Below are 18,303 nucleotides of genomic sequence, written 5' to 3' on the forward strand. Positions count from 1 at the left end.
CTGTACTCATAATTAATTTGCCTTTTTGTTGGGGTAAAAAAGTTTAATGTGCATGCCAAAAAATGTTGAAAATGAGACCCCAAAAACTTGACGTTGAAAATGAGACATGACAGCTCCCGGTCGAGTTATTCGCAACGAGTAAGAAAACAGGTTCGGAATGCATTCGAGGACGTAAAAAAGTTATAACCACATTACTTGATTCCAAGCAAATAGCAATGCCCCAAATTGGCCCCTTCTGAAATAGAACTGACTGTCAACTCAACACATGGTTGTGTAAGGTGATTTTGTAAACTAATAAATTCTTGACTACCGCACGTCGTTGTTAGAAAAGCTGTCTTCTTGTGCAATAGCATTACAACATTTGTAAAATGGCTCCACTTGACAGTCTAACAAGTGTCTTGAGTAGTCAACAACTTCACTGAATAATATTGGACAACCAATCAGGAATCTGTTTTCAGCCTCTTCTTTCATCTATCTGTATAAATACCGTGAAAAATTAACAATCCATGAAGCTGAGAAATTTGCTGAGGAAACTCACTTTCTTGAGAAAAATTGGTTGCTAGCTAGCTTAAGTCACTATAAAGCCTCTAATGCCCATTGATGCCGCAGATCTACATCAAACTCAAACATCTGCTTCCCACATAATTGAAAAGACCCCGCTTGATTAAAACAATTATGATCATCGGAATGCAACTAACAGCCTTAATTATCAGTAACATTAGGACTCTTTGCTTTGCAGATAGGGCTAGAGAAATAAAATCTTAGCATTAGAAGAGGCCCGGGAGAACCCCATCATTTGTGACCTAATCTTTTGTCTTCGTAGGGAATCTCTGTAGTTGCAGTGTCCTGAGAAAAGAGTAATTTCTTGCAAGGCCTTTCCATGCTTCAACAAGAACTTTGCTAGACTAACTTCATTCTCACATTCTAAGAATCCATGGATCTTTACTACACTAAGGTGGTTTAGGAAGGATTTTAAAGTCTGGGTTTGAGATTCCCAAAATTGTTCTTCCTCTGAGGTAGCCATGTCCCACAAGTCCTTATTCCATTTCTGAAAATTAGTGAAAAAATGATGAAATGAACAGGTGAATTAAATTGAACATGAAATAGGCAGCTTATATCCAACATGAATGAAAAAAATGAAAGTACTTAGTGGCACTTACTCTTCTTTCAATCTTGTAATCATTTACGATTTTGAGAATTAGAGTGTGTAATGTGGGAGAGCTCTTGAATAGATAGGCTAATCCGGGAACGTTATGTTTGTTGAGGCAAGTTTTCAGCTCCAGAGATTGGAGATTGCTGAACATATTTGTGATATAATTCTTGCTGGACAACATCTGCTAAATTGAAAAGTTACAGGTCATGTAATTGATAATGTATTAAATATAAATTCATATTGTTTCCAAAAAATCTTGTTAGATGCATAAGCCCAATGGTAAACATTTTAGAGTAACATATAGGCGAAATAAATCAACTTAATTAAGAAGTATTACACTCTATAACTACTAGTTGTGTTCATGGACAGTCCCCATGCATCAATAATTGAAAAGAAAATGTACCTCAACACATTTGCTTTCAAGTGTTAGGCAATGTGCCCGGGAGAGTCCTGATAAAAGATTAGATATGCTATGATGCTTTGCTACACTTGCATCTTCATGAAGTACAAAGAAACCAATGGAGGCCTCATGCACCGAAATCAAATTCTCTAAGGAGCTATTTTCAGTGATGGCGTTATATTCCCAAACCATAATTCTGAGGCTTGGAGCATTAATCTTCACCCAACTCTCATCACAATAAGCGTCAAAACAGCTTGCAACTCGCAATCTCTTTAATTTGGCTACGGAAACATCCAGGGAATGTAACTGGAAACAATTTTCTAGGGTCAAATCTTCGAGGGCTAAGCAACTAATCTTAAGATGTTTCAACCCAAAGCAAGCATCGAGATTCAACTTCTTGAGGCGAAGAAATGATGAATCCGTAAACAAATCCAAGAGAGAGGGCTGGCTGTATAAAATGACGCGGGAAAGAGATAACGTGTGGAGTGAGCAGAAACCACCTTTCATAAGCTGTTGTGGAGGCAAGCGGAAACCAGGATAACGAGATCTCAATTTGAAGACCCGCAAAGATTCACTTGTAATAACACTTCGGGGAAAATTAAAATAATCATCCGTGGCCACCTCAGCGTCTAATTCCTGCACATTTTGCCTTATGGCACGACGGATCAATCCGTTTAGACGTGAAAAACTCACAGAAGCACGGAAACGAAGGATCCTTAGATCCGAATGCTTGTCGCGGAGAGCTAATACCTGGCTAATGAAGTCCATTCGTTTAGCAGACCAAGAATGCGTTAATGATCTTTTCTCATTACTTGGCTTGATATTTGTTGAAGGAGCTCCGATTGGGTTAATGGAGGTGAAGTCAAGGTCAGGGAAGGATGACCACAAAGATCTCCATCTTTTAGATAAGACGCTGGTTTGTGCTATGGTTTTGATAGGAAGATGGAAAAGAATGTGATGGAGAACAACATCAGGAAGATCACTGATCCTGTCAATCCCGTTTTCGCCTTCAAACCAAAACTTCTTTCGCTTTGCAGATCTTGTTTCCATTGAAACGTTGGTATTTTCCTTTTTTTTTTTCTCCTTTTCCAACTTTTTTTCTTTCACTGAAATCTGTCTTGAGAAACGGTGAGGCTAGGGTTTGAATTTTTCAAAAGAGTGAAGTGAGATGAAAACGAGAAAAGCGTTTGAGTTTGTTTCAAATTATAACTCAGATAAATAAATAAATAAAAATTCATTTCACCACATGTTAGTGTTGTAGTATGTTTTAAACTATATTATCATTGAAATTTATTCAAATGTCATGGTTAGTGCGCTTGTTCAAGCTACAGGTTATATTCGAGGAAGCAGTAATTTTATTTTGAGGGAGGTTGAGCCGAAAAGACCAGGTGTGTAAGGCCCGCACCCAAAATCAAGCTATAGAGGCCAAGGACATGGGATCGAGCCCCATGGTAAGCAAGCGGGCAACGAGGAGGACTTTAAGTGTGAGAACACTGCAACAAATAAAGCTTAGAACCATCTAAATCAGGATGGAATCCCAGATGTGCAAAACTCCTCGGTCCATGTAACATTAGTCCATGTAACATTAGGACTCTTATTTAAAGTAAGACTCTAGAAGAGCCAATTCTTTTGGCTCAATTTCAACCTGTGACATAAGGGCGGATGTGTAAAACTCCTCGGTCCATGTAAGACTCTAGAAGAGCCAATTCTTTTGGCTCAATTTCAACCTGTGATATAAGGGGTTCACAGCTATAAATAGAGGGTTATCATTGAATAATACACTTATACTCTTGTCTTATTCTTTTTTTTTTGTTTTTAACTTTTTATTTTTGTTTTTAATTTTTTATGCAACAGTTTAAGTTGAGAATGGCAGAGAAGGTTTGAGTTTGTTTGGAATCTCTTAAATAAATAAATAGAAAAATATTTCACCGCATGTTAATTTTATAATATGTTTTACTCTATATTATCATTGAAATTGATTAAAATGTCATGGTTAGTGCGCTGGTTCAATGCGAAAGCTTCTACTTGTAGTTTAAGAATACCAAAGCTTCTATTGAAGCAGGAGCTGTAGTTTAAGCGAAATTGGGCTGGAGAGTTAGAAAGATTAGGATGTTGTCCCACACTTACGGCCCAAACAAGCACCGAAAGCCGAGGACACGGGATCTGGAAGAATCTGAAAGGCCCAGGCACGAGCGATGCATGTAATGGGCGAGCGGGCAATCAAGAAGATTTCAGATGCGTGAAGCCGGAAGAATCTGGAAGGCTCAGGCACGAGCATTATAACAAACTAGTATATGGGGCCTGGTCTCGATCGATTATATATATATATATATATATATGTATGTGTGTGTGTGTTTGTGTGTGTTGTGTTAGATAATTGTAATTTTAAATAGATAATGTTAATTATTAAATAGAAAAATTATATAATTTTTAATCGGTTAATGCTTTAAATGTAAGGAGCAGTTAATTTGTACAAAAAGATGTCTATTTAGGTTATATAAGTGCATAAAAGTTCGTATAAAATAAATTAGTAAAAAAAAAAGCAAAACATACAACATGAAATCCAAGTAGTGTTTTAAGTGAAGAAAGAGCAAAATATGTGTACAGAGAAATATTTTAAGAAGGGTTCTAAGTGAAGAATGATGTAGTTTGAGAGGAAGAAAGCAAGGAGTTGAATAAAATTGCATAAATCGATCATTTCTTGTTTGATGATAACTCAAAAGTAATACTTTTTGACTGCATTGCAGTAAACAAAATGTTTTATGAAATTAATAAATAAAAGAGATTAATTAGATTTCTATGAGTTCATGAAGAAAATGGCTCATGCAGTTCAATTATGAAGATAAATATAGTATAAAATGTTGTGAGAAGATACAAAAAAAACTAAGAACTTGAATGTCATAACAGAGTCAGAAAGATTTAAAAGGAGAGATATCTAAATTTACTTGTTTTGATGTTGTTGGAGGATAATTTATTAAATAATGACTTGAAAGATATTCTGTGCTATTATGGCAAATAAGCAGTAATTGTCAATCTTTAGGTGGCTGTCAATGACAAATTAATTCCATTCTTGTGAGAATGTTTTGTTTCTACTATTGTAATGTACGGTCCAATATTTGTTATCTTAAACAAGTGATAAAGTAATGGAAAAGTTGTTGTTCAATAGATGTTTTTGACAGTAGTTTGGAATATACAATAAAAACAATATAATAAGAGGTTAGTGAAAAATTTGAATGTATGTTTTGTTATGTTATACAGTTATAGTATATATCTAATTACTTACCAAGATGGTGTAATGATTGACATTTGTATTGGTCATTAAGCAATGAAAAGTAAGAGAGTCGCAAATAGCCATTAATATCATTCTTTGCATAGGGAGATAGAGAAATATAATCTAAGTCGTAAAATATAATGACTATTTTAAATGAATTGAGATAAAAAAAAAATTGTGTGAAATTAGGATTTTACCTTCTTATGGGAGGATATCTGTTGTTATAGTAATGAATGCTTCATCATGCAGACATACTTCAAAAGTGTTAGCTTTTTTGTATGTAAAAATTAAAATATTTTGCTCCGTAAGATGATGTGCAATGTGATTAGGTTAGGATTTAATATATTTGTTGTTATTTTGGGGTAATATGGTGAAATTTTGTAAAGGGTAGGATTGAGAAGCTTGTATTAGGTTGACAAATGAGAATTCTTTTAACAAGAACAAAGCAATTTTTTCTTTTTTATGAAAAAAATAAAGAAAGAAAATTAAGACCTATTTGTTATCTGATTAAGTTTTCCTTTTTTCTCAATTTTTAAAATTTTTTGTAATTTTTTTCTTGCATTGAGTGGAAATAACTAAAAAGAGAGTGTTGAAGATAAAAAGGCTTTAATAAAAAATTTTAAAAAAATTTTGAGGAACCAATTAATGCAAAACACAGATTCTTTACTACGGTATGAGAGTCAAAGATACAACAACCAAAGAAAAAGAAAAAAAAGACAGTGGTAGCTTAAGAATGCCTTAGAGATTCTTTTATATAGGCTATATAGATAAGGCTTGAAACCTCATAAACCAAGATAGAGCCCCATCTGAGTAAAACTCTCTAAAAGCCTCAACCCCTGTAGCATTAGAACTCTTTTGTTTAAAATAGGACCCTAGAAATTCCGTCAATTTGTATCAATTTCAACCATTGATGTAAAGGGGCCTCAGCTACACAAAAGAATGTCATTCCACCTCATTTGTTACAATAATCATTAAGTAATATATTTATACTTTCGTCTTACTCTTTTCTTCTTATTCTTTTTTTTTTCGCTAACTTTCTATCAATGTGATTATGTAGCAGCTTGTGCGAGCTTGTGTGATTGTGTAGCAACTTGGGTGGATAGATTTTGAAATATTGAGTGCTTAAGCACCTTGATGATTTTAACATTTTGTTCGAGTAAATGATACCTTAAACATTGTAATAGTCCATTCTCAGGTTTAGGAATCGCACAGGAATGAAGCTTGAGTTTTAGCTGTGACAAAAACACTACCTTGATTTTGCATAGATGTGACACTTGAGTTTCGGCTTGCGAAAAACAAAAAAACTACCTTGAGTTTAAAAGTTTTAACAGGGAGAAAGAGTTGTGAGTCAAATGATAATCATATCGAGATTTGGGCATAGTAACACATATAATATCTAATTTGTATTATTGAGTGTCTAAGTACCTTGTTAAAGTATGAGTTTCGGTCCATAACAAAACCATTACCTTGAATTTAAAACAATTAATTATACTTTTAGTAATTGAATTTTATTTTATAAATTGATACATAAATAAATAAAAAGTACAATTTATACTTAAACTTTCAAATTATATATTATATTGATCCAAACTTTAGTTTTGTTAATTATATAAGTTTATATATGTGATGTTTAATAAATATTATCAAGTTATATGTTTAATACATATATTATGAATATCTTTTTTCAATATAAAGTAAAAATATATATTTTTCTTCAACCATAAAAAAATTTCTCTAGAATCAATTAATTATTGTTCATCACTTGACACCATGTGAAGTTTTTATAAAATATTTAGCGTTTTTATTTAACAAATAATTTGTATATAATAAAATTATATTGGTTAGATACTATATAGATAAATTAAATTAATCATATTACAATTTGAATTACAGTGATATGTTATTTAAAATTTGAGGATGTAAATTATATTATTTTATTGTTTTAAATACCAATACATACATTTTTCAAAAGTTCCAGTACCAAAATTATAATTAAAAGGCTTTAACTAATGAAAAAAGATTTGACCAAAAATTGAGTGAAATTAACTGTTCGAAAACGTATATTAATAATCATATCAAGACTTGGGCATAGTAACCTCACATATAATATCTAATCTATTCTATTGAGAGTCTGAATATTTTTTTCGAGTAAAGGCTGATCTCAAAATATCGAAAGAGTTCATTCTTTGATTTAGGAACCACACACAGATCTATAACTTGAGTCTTGGCTCATAACAAAAACTTTATCTTGAATTTAAAAGGTTTAACCAATGAAAAATTTTGAGTCAATTCATTGTTTAAAAAATATAAGTCAGATTCACTGTTTGAAAACATATATTGATCATCATATTGGCATTTAGATATATTAATAACGAGAGTATATTACTTATAATAATTATATTATAATTAATTAATTAATTTTTAAAATTTTGTAAGATCCATCAAAATATTATGTAAAGTTCACTCTTATAAATGATAAATCTTCACATAATTTTTTAATTATAATTGAATAATTGTAATATTATAATAAAAATGATTGTAATTGAGATGCTTAAATTAACCTCACATATAATATCTAACCTTTCTGGCATGAAATAAGGATTTCATTTATCGTATAAAAATTTCTAAAAGGTTCTTTAACTTTGTAATGTACATGACATCCAACCAAACTCTTGTTCAATCGTTTTCTAATAAGCTGGACGTTATTTTTAAGTTTTGTTTTAGGTAAATCATCTCCTTATGCTAAAGATACACTCCGTACATTGGGCTAGCGCACTAATGCATTTAGAATTTTAGTTCACAAAGCTTGAGTTCAGATGGACCTTGAAAAGAAGCTCCTTCCTTTCTATTATAGCGCCATGGAAATAAAAATATGATAAAAATAAATTATCCCGTTGACTAGCTATATACATTTTACAAATCACATATACTAATTGAAAATAATTTTTATGTTTCGTGTATTAATTATAGGATTATAAATCCATATAATATCAATGAAAAATTTAAACTATATGATCATTGTCTAAGGATTTTGGGGTTGTCCGACGAATTTGAAAATAAATACAGAATTGTCACAAATCTTTTTTAGTTATGTGTGATTGATTACCTATTAAACTTTATCTTTTTAATAAAATCTTAAAATTAATTAAAATTTGTTAAAAACATAATTTTAAGGTTTGCAAAACGATATGGATTTGGGAGTCAGTTACACTTGGAGAAGGATTAGCACTCCTACAATGCTCATTTAAAATAGTACCAATTAACTATGTGTTATCCATTGATTTTGATAAAAATAGTTTTATTTTTTGTGTTTGAAAAATAATTTCCTTGATTTTTTATTTATTGGAATTTGGTTTTTCATTTTTTTAATTAGAGATTTATTATTCAAATTTTATTAAATAAAAATAAATTAGAATTTTTTTTATTAAAGTAATTCTTAAAATGCTCCAGTACGTTAGTAATATTAGAAGAATTCTTTTTCACCTAGAAATTTCTTAGGCATCTCTTCTCGGAATACCTTAGAATCCTATCTTCGCATGCTCGAATTTATTTTTCGTAAAAACAATGTCATGTATGCAATGCAAATAATAATATGTTGATACACACATTTTATTTATTTTATTGACTTTATTATTTTTTATTAAATTATTATTTTTATTAATGGAAAGAGATAATTTTATCATATTGAAGATTTTTATAAATATTTTAATACACTGGTAATATTTAAAGAAAAATTTTCTTATCTAGGGATTTCATAAAGTATCACTAATAAGAATACTTTTAGAATCTCATTATCAAATAAAATTTCTTTTTCCCTATTTTTTTGTCACTTTAGTTTTAATAGATTAGTTAATTTATTTTTTTATTAATAAAAAAGAAAACTTTTTATTGTACTAAAAACTTTTATAAATACTCCAATACAATAATAGTATTTTAAAAAATCTTCTCACCTAGAGATTTCGTAGGTATCACTACTCAGAGTACCTTTGAATCTCATTATCGAATAAAAATTTTCTTTTCTTACAATTTTATTATTTTTGTATTATTATTATAAAATTTATTTTAAAATTAATTTTCATTATTTTTTAATTATCACTAGGTTTATTTTTAAAATTAACAAAATTACCAAAAAAATTTAACTATATAATCATTATTTATTTTTTATTTATTTCAACAAAAATTTATTTTAACAAATTTAAACATTATAACATGCATAAATATTAATAATAAAGTTTAAATCAAAAAATAAAAAAATTTCAAAAAAAATTTGTTTTTACCTGAACCGGACTGGTCAACGATTTGGTCAATACCGGTCTAGGCTGATTTGGTTGGTTCGACGAATCGAGGGTTCAACACCAGTCTAGTCCAATCTAACCCAGTTCAATTAGACCGATCAGGAGTTAAGGGAAGCCAAATCTTCGGGTCGGGTGCACTGCCTCAGGTTGAATTGTGGGATGACACACAAATCTTGGGTTTAAAACGACGTCATTTTGATCCTTAAATGAAATGACATCATTTTGGGGCTAGCCTTCTATATAAAAGTAAAAAAAAAAGAAAAATTTCAAAACATTTTCTTCCTTTTTCTCCAAAAAAAACCTTTCTCCATTCTCTTTTTTTTTTTTAGATAGATTAAGGGTCGATGGCCGTCTGCTGCATCGACCGCCATGTTCCTTGCCACTAGTTAACTTTGATTGCCATGTTAGTCATCGAAAAATCTCAAAACTCACCCATAAACTCCTCTCACCTTCTCTTTTCATATCTAACCTCTTTTTTTACAAAAAAAGATCCCAAATTCCTTATATTTACCTTCTAACTTTCAGTCAAACTTTTTTTTTGGTATTCTAACTTGCATTTTTTTTTAGATTGATTTTTTTTTGTAGGGGCTCTCGACGTTGGGTTCCCCGTTCCCAGGGAACTGAGTTTTTGTTGATTTTTTTTTTGTTTTTTTATAAAATGCTTTCATTTTTTTTGGCAGGGTTTTATTTTTCCTTTTTTTTTTTTTTTGGGTCTAGCACATAGCTCTATTTATAGAGCTCCAATCATGATCCTATGCCTGGGTAGATAGCACAGGACCTTACAGGGGTGGGTGGTGCCGTGTATGGCACCCTAAGCACTAGCCCCTACCTCTTTTGTTTCTTCTGTTTTGTCCAAACTTGGTAGGTATTACAACGGTAATTTAGGGACTTTGGGGTGGTGCAGGGTATGGGTAGGTGACCATTAAGGGTTCTGGGTGCAAGGGTGGATAAGGCATAATGGCTTGGAGCATAGGGCGTGGGTGGCCAGTGGTACCGTACACGGTACCCATTGGCACTAACCCTTGTTTCTTCTTCTGTTTATATTTTCTGTTTGTCTTTTTTTATTTTATTTTTTATTAATTAATAAAATAAATAAATAAAAGAAAAGGCAAGCTTTGGGCTTAAAGAACGAAACTGGGCCTCGCACCCAATCAAAATCAAATCTCAAGCCCAGTTGAATTGAAATCGAGCCTTGAGCCCAGAGAATTCAATATACCCGATAAATTTTAAATCAAAACTTCATTAAAAATTTAGACAAATTTAGTATCTACAACTACCTCTCTTATTACATTACTAAGGATCAAGAATAAGGCAAAGACAATGATAACAATTTTATCCAAAATCTAAAGAGAGATTTTTTTTTTTGGATTTAAAGTAATCAGAAGGCTTTTCCCATCAAATTGAAATGCTCCTTTTACTCGAGGCTTGAAAACTTTTAAAAATTTAAAATCTAAAAGAAAAAACCTTTTCTTGGTAGAGGCTGAACAATTTTTGAAAATTTAAAATCTGAAAAAAAAAATTTCTCTTGGTAGAAGCTTAATAACTTAAAAAAAAAACTTTATCTTGAAAAAGCTCCTCTAAGCAAATGCTCAATAACTTTAAAAAATTTATCTTTAAAAAGTTTCTTTAAACAGAGGCTTAACAACTTTAAAAAAAATCTCATCTTGAAAAAGAGGCTTTAAGTAAAGGTTCAACAACTTTAAAAATTTCATTTTGAAAAGGCTTATCTAAGCAGATGCTTAATAACTTTAAAAATTTCATCTTGAAAAGGCTTCTCTAAGCAGAAGCTCAATAACTTTAAACATTTTATCTTGAAAATGCTCATTTAAGTAGAGGCTCAACAACTTAAAAAAAAATCTTTATTTTGGAAAAAATTCCTTTAAGCAAAGGCTCAACAACTTTAAACATTCTCATCTTTTCTCGAAATTAATTTTTCATCTTTAAACAAGAAAATTCCTTTTTTTTGAAATCTCTTGTTTCATTAATACCTTGACCTGAAGACCAAAATTCTGTTTTTATCATGGACTGAAAAATCCTTATCCTTGTTAAAACTGTTCATGATGTATGTACTGAATGCCCTACATGCAATGTATATAATATAATCAAAATTATTCATTTAAAATTATGGTAAAAAGGCTCTCAAAATCTCTCACTTTTGCTTCTTTTTATCAAAATTTCCAAGAATCGTCATATGACCAATCTGTTTTTAACTATTGTATTCCTTCTCAATAATATTTTTCTTTTTTCGAAGTCTGAAACATCAATGTTTTGTCATGCTTTTCTTGTCCTTTGTCATCTGCCTTTGTTAACTTTTAAAAAGTAATATTGAGATATTTTTTATTTGTCACTTAAAGTTCAAGACAAATAAAATACAATCACACATTTCTCTTATTCATTTATAAGCTGAACAAAGATATCAAATGAGGTAAAAAAATGGATAGGCGTTATCTCTAAAGGAAAGAAAGCATATTTCATTAGACTGATAATAAATGCAAGGCCATAAAAGTACTTGGGTCAAAAGAAAGGTACCCAAATAATAATCACAAGATAGTCATAAACAAAATATTCTCACATTCTTTTTCTAAACTGAATGTGATGCTTCCTTGATTCTTCAGAGTTTGTCAAACTACACTTGCCCATGTGTTGTACGATCTTCTCTTGATGATTTTTTTTTTCGTATTCAAGTAACTTTTTTTAGGTTTTCAGCTTAGATATGTCATTTTTTTCACTTTGTTTTTATTTTTTTTCAAGTGCTTTCTTTTTTTTTAAAGTAAAATATTTCTTTACAACATTTGAATTTATTGAAGTAGGTAAATCACCTTCGTCCATCTCTGTCAATCAATGCCCTATCAGAAAAGGCCTTTTTCACCACATACGAGCCTTTTCCAATTTGGTGTCCATTTTTTTTCGATTATCATGTTGACTTGAAAAGATCCTTTTCAGCACTAAGTCTCCTTCCCTAAAGTGACAAAGGTGGAGTTTCTTATCATGTGCTCTCATCATCTTTTTTTGATACAATTGACTATGACGAAGCACTGTAAGTCTTTTCTCTTTAATAAGGTTCAACTGCTCGTAGCAATTCCAAACCCATTCTGTTTCTTCTAACTCTACCTCTATCAAGACTTTTAACGAGGGAATTTCCACTTCAACCAATAACACAGCTTTCATTCCATATACCAAAGAGAACAGGGTGGCCTCAGTAGATGTTCAGACTAATGTTTTATAAGCATACAAGGCAAAAGGTAACTTTTTATGTCAATCTTTATAAGTATTAGTCATTTTCTCCAAGATTCTTTTGATATTTTTATTTGCAGCCTCTATTGCCCTATTCATCTTCGGATGATATTGTGTCGAATTATGATGATGGATCTTGAACTAAGTGCATACTTCATTCATCATTTTACTATTTAAGTTTTTGGTATTATCAGAAATCATCATCTCTGAAAGCCTATATCTATATATTATCTCTTTTTTATAAACTTACATACTATGGATCGGATCACACTAGCATACGATGCAGCTACTATCCACTTTATGAAATAATCAATCATTACAAAGATGAATCTATGCCCATTCGAAGCTTTTGGAATAATGTGACCAATGACATCCATGCCTCACATAGAGAATGGCCATGGAAGAGCTAAAATGTGTAATGCTGATGGAAGAGCGTGGATTTTGTTAGCATAAATCTGACACTTATGACATCTTCTAGCATAATCAATACAGTCACTTTTTATTATCAACCAATAATAACTGGCCCTCATAATTTGTCTAGCTATTCTATGACTATTTGCATGTGCCCCATAAACCCTATCATGCACATCTTCAATAATCTTATTTACTTCAGTTACATTTACACACCTTAAGAGTACTTAATCTCGACTCTTTTTATAGAGGATATCTCCATCCAGGAAAAAACTTACAGCTAACCTTCTGATAGTCCTTTTATCATTTTTGATTGTATGTTTTGAAAATTGTTGACTTTTGATCTATTGATAAGGTCATGATACCATGACTTTCATCAACTTTTTTTTTGACATCTGAGCAATGTGCTGGTTCATCCTTCACATCTAGCTTGATGGGTTAGATCTTGGTATTTACATATATTTTGACCATTACAGCTAGAGTAGCCAGTACATCAGTAATTTGGTTTTTTTCTCTAGACAGGTACTTAAACTGAACTTTTTCAAATTGTTTAACCAATTCAAAGATGTATTTATGATATCGAATCAACTTGAAATCTCTTGTTTCTCATTCACCTCATAATTGATAGATGACTAAAGCTAAATCTCCAAACATATCTAACACTTTGATTTTCTTTTCAATTGCTACTTGTAGACTCATAACACAGGCCTTGTATTTAGCCACATTATTTGTACAATTGAAATTCACCCTGGCCGTGATGGGATAATAATGCCTATTGGGAGATATTAAAATTGTCCTAATACCATGGCCTAAAACATTAGCTGCTCTGTCAAAATACATTCTCTAAGACTCTTCAACAGGTTCATCTTCTTCAATGGCCATCATATCTTCGTCAGAAAAATTCAGATTCATTAGTTTATAATCTTCGATTGCACGATCGACAAGGAGCTCAGCTACTACACTCCCCTATATAGAATTTTAAGTCACATAAACAATATCATATTTTGAAAGCATAATTTGCCACCATGCTATTCTTCTTGTTAATAAAGGTTTCTCGAAGATATACTTAATAAGATCTAACTTTGCTATTAGCCAAGTAACATAATAAAGCATGTATTGTCTAAGCCTTCATGTTGCCCAAGCCAATGCATAACATATTTTCTCTAATGTTGAATACTTGGACTCGTAATCAGTAAACTTTTTACTCAAGAAGTAAATTGCTTATTTTTTTCTATTAGTTTCATTTCTTTGCCCCAACACACATCCCATTGATTTTTCATGTACTGTTAAATACAAAATCAAAGGCTTTTCTAAAACTAGTGGTACCAATATAAGTGGATTTGACAAGTATTCTTTAACCTTATTAAAAGTTTCTTGGCATTCATCATTCCATTCTTCCGGATCATGTTTTCTAAAATACTTGAAAATAAGATCGTATTTATAGGTGAGTTAAGAGATGAAACGAGCAATATAGTTCAATCTTCCCAAAAGCTTCGCATTTCTTTTAGGGTACAAAGAGGAGATAAGTTTTGGATGGCTTGTATCTTATCTGGGTCCACCTCAGTTTCTCTTTCACTGACCATAAAACCTAACATTTGGCAGGATTCAACTTCAGCTGGAACTTTTTCCACTTATTAAACACTTTTTAAGATTAACTATATGATTCTTTCATTCATGAGATTTTACAATCATATCATCCATATACACTTCCATCTTTTTATGCATCATATCATGAAAGAGAGTTACCATTACTCTTTGCTAAGTAGCACTAGTTTTTTTTTAACTCGAAAGGCATGACTTTATATTAGAACGTCCTCCACATGGTCACAACCATGGTCTTCTCCATATCATTTTGGGTCATATTGATCTGATTGTAGCCTGAGAAGCTATCCATAAAGAAAAATGTGGAATGTCTAGCAGTATTATCCATTAAGATATCAAAATGAGGTAAAAAAAATTATCCTTAGGACTCACCCTATTCATATATCGATAATCAACGCATATTCTCACTTTTTCGTCTTTCTTAGGAACTGACATTATGTTGGCTATCTATTCAGGATATTTTGCACATATAAAAACCTTGTATCAATTTCTTTTTCATCTCTTATTTAATTTTTAATAGCATTTTTGGCTTCATGCACCTCAACTTTTGCTGTACCAGCTTGTACTTTGGTTTCAAAGGTAACTTGTGCTCTACAATATCAATGCTAAGTCTTGACATATTCTGATAAGACCATGTGAACACATCTATATATTCTCATAGCAACTCTTCTAGCTTTTGTCTTTTAGTTGGTGAAAGGGGTGTACTAACTTTAACCTTTCTTTTGTTTTAATCATCCCCTAATTCATTAACTCAGTAATTTTTTGGTAGGGTTTAATTGGTTTATCTTCATGTTTTATTAATTTTAACAAATTAAGAGGTACTGTGTAATTATTTGAATATTTTTCATTATTAAGTCATCAACATAAATTAAGTTTTTAAAATCTAATCCGAGATTATTGGCATGATTATCTTCATGTTCATTATTTAATACCCTACAAAGGGTAAAATGATGAGAATATTGGCACACAAAAATAAAATGACAAAAAAATAATTAAGGTAGAATGAAAAAAAGAATGATTCAAATGAATGAAAGTGAAAACGAATAGAAAAAATACAGAAGCATCTTCTGAGTCTTTTATTAAAATGACAAACATAAAGATACCATAAAAGATCACCTAATGCTTATTAAAAATAATTAGGGATTTAGAGTTCCACAATACATTACTTTTCAAAAGTTTTAAAGGTAGCAGGCAGCTCTATAACTTTCCAATTATCCAACTCAAAATTTGGGAGACAAGGGTGCACGAACAGCTCTTCATTTAACTATTCTTTTCTCCATCATCCATCATTTGAATGGCTACTAGCTCTAAAAGCTCTTTCATAAATTTTGGACTTAAGGTTTCAAATGAATTTGGATAGACATATCCTCCAAAATGAAAAGAATCATAGAGGTACAAAATGACTATGGACTCTAACTCTAACTCTAACTCATATTCTTCGAGATTAGCCATTCTTTTTTCTTTTTTCTCATTCACCATTTTCATTCTATCCTCTATTGTCGATTTATAACCTAAGTTGAATCTATCTTTCTTTTCATATATGGTTGTGGCTTCATGATTCCTTGCAAATTCTTCCCAAGTCCAGCTTCAGGTCACCATCCCATCCCCTATAAGTTGTTTGACAACCATTTTAGTAGTCGTAGATAGGTGTGACGAATATAATTTAGATCCTTAAGCTACATATGTTGCATTGGCAATCTCAAAAGATTTATAAAAGCACTCTAGTGCTTCATCTATCGATTCCACATAAAAATTATTTATCAATTGAATTACTAGTAAACCTTCTTCTCTTACCACACATGCTAGCTTTTTTTCAACAATGAATTTGACTTTCTGATGCAATAAGGATGGAATAGCCACTGATTTAAATAGCGATCGCGATCACATTTTCAGTCACGTCACGTTATCGTGTTTTTGGATATAACGAAGATCATTGTAGTCATTGCAATCATCATAGTCCTGAATTTTTTTTTGCATAATTATTATAAAATGTAATAATTATAATTATAATTATAATTATAAAAACTCTTATTCAATGATTTTAAAAATAGTTTATGACACTAAGTTTTTTATTTTCTAAAAAAATTATTTATTATTTTATTTAGATTATAATAAAGCATTCATGTTTGGTTTATCCATAAAATTTTTTTTGACCATGTTCATATTTAATATTAATTCTAGATAAATCAAATATTAACAAAACATAATATGTTAAATATCAAGCATCTATATTTAATAAAATTACAAACTTAAAAATATAATAATTTCAAATTCCATCAACTACAATTGTTGACATATATTTCAAATTTTACCACATGATAGAATGACGAGGAGGATCAAATTCTCTATCTTCACTTTAAGAGCTAAGTTGACTCCATCTTCATCCCTGTGGCCTTTGTTCTTGATATATTTTAAGTGGAGAATATATTTGAGAATGATACATTTGAGGTGGAGGATATATTTGAGGTGGATAATAACCATATAGAGGTGGATAACCATGAGGAGGTCAAAATTTAGATTGTTTCGGTAGATAGTAACATCATTGAGTACTAGTAGATGATTCACTATACTCAAAGTTACTAGAATTTCGTCTCTCACTTGAAGATGAAGAACCTTTAAAAATATCATAGTGGTGCTTCGTGGCTTTTCCTTTTGATCGAGTTATACGTGCACTTTAACCCTCACTAGATTCAGCAAATGGATTTACTCTGTATTCTACCATATTAATGAAAACCCTACCAGTAGCAGTAAGCCTAAATTCTCCTTCAAGTAGGTTATAAGATCGATTTGTATCCATATTATCACTAAAATTTGTACCATCACCATCACCATTATCATCATCATCTTGACTTAAACCCCCACCATCATCACTTTGACTTGGTGTTGGACTTAAACTTGAATGAGACATATTCTTTTCTTGAGATTAACGTGATGGTTCAACATTCATTTCATTATCAGAATTATTTGTGAGCAACTAATCAAAGTTTTGACCATCTAACAAAAGATTTTCTTTCTCTTACAACCATTCTATTAATGAATCATCATCTTAAAAAATATGGTCAAGGCTAATAGGATTAAAACTATTATTTATCTCATCAATGCTCATTCTTTTCTGATGTCTCATCCTTAGCCTCATGTTGTAATAGGTATATATAAGTTTCTAAAGTTTTTCAAACTTCAATCTGTTTCTTGCTTTGGTGTGAATATAGCTAAATGTGCTGTAATTATGTTCACAATTTGATGCAGATGTTGTTTAACTAAGCACCTTGATTGCTAATTTTTGTAATTCAGTAACACAAGTGCTATATATCATCCTCCACTCAGCTGTATAAAATTATTTAAATTAAATTTGAATGTGCTATACAATTAAATAATATAAATAAATTATAATTATTTATTATTTACCGGATTCGTTTGCTTCCAAGCTCTTTGTGCTTATGGAGTACCAAAGGTTTCATGCTTGTCTCGAAATAATAACAAGTACATCGATTGAAAATACAATAATAAATGAAAAAATAAAAAAAAATTTAATTTTTAATACATAAAATAAATGTTAAAGTTATAAAATAGTATTAAATACTAACCTGATTAATCTTTCTAATTTGAGTATCTATCAAAGGATCTAATCTTTCAATAACTGTTTTTATACCTTTTAATGTTTCTTTAAATACATTTACAGAATATTCCACTCTAAATTGAAATTGTGGATTTAGATAGTAACCTAAACATAATTCATAACAATATTATATTAAAGTAATAAAAAATAAATATATAAGCAATTTAAGTATAAAAATTAAACATATTTTTTAAATACCATCTATGTTCTTGATTTACTTATCAGCTAAATGCAAGTCAGAGTGCATACAACTCTATTTATTATTAATAATTTTTTCATATTCAGCAAAATAATGATAATTTTGCTAAATTGCTTGTTTAG

General features: G+C 30.6%; 1 protein-coding gene across 1 annotated transcript; it reads right to left on the reverse strand.

The window, feature by feature from the left end:
- Nucleotides 1–361: 361 nt before the first annotated feature.
- LOC111298622 (putative F-box/FBD/LRR-repeat protein At4g03220) lies at nucleotides 362–3,726 on the reverse strand. The gene is made up of 3 exons (XM_022893348.2): nucleotides 1,557–3,726; nucleotides 1,161–1,334; nucleotides 362–1,048 (listed from the first exon to the last, which is right to left on the reverse strand). Exons 1-3 carry the CDS (start codon nucleotides 2,601–2,603, stop codon nucleotides 746–748), a joined length of 1,524 nt encoding a protein of 507 aa, XP_022749083.2. The 5' UTR covers nucleotides 2,604–3,726; the 3' UTR covers nucleotides 362–745.
- Nucleotides 3,727–18,303: the final 14,577 nt, after the last annotated feature.

This window comes from Durio zibethinus, chromosome 16, assembly GCF_047325235.1.
Source record: "Durio zibethinus cultivar Kanyao isolate XHJ-2024 chromosome 16, ASM4732523v1, whole genome shotgun sequence".
Taxonomy (NCBI): Eukaryota; Viridiplantae; Streptophyta; class Magnoliopsida; order Malvales; family Malvaceae; genus Durio; species Durio zibethinus.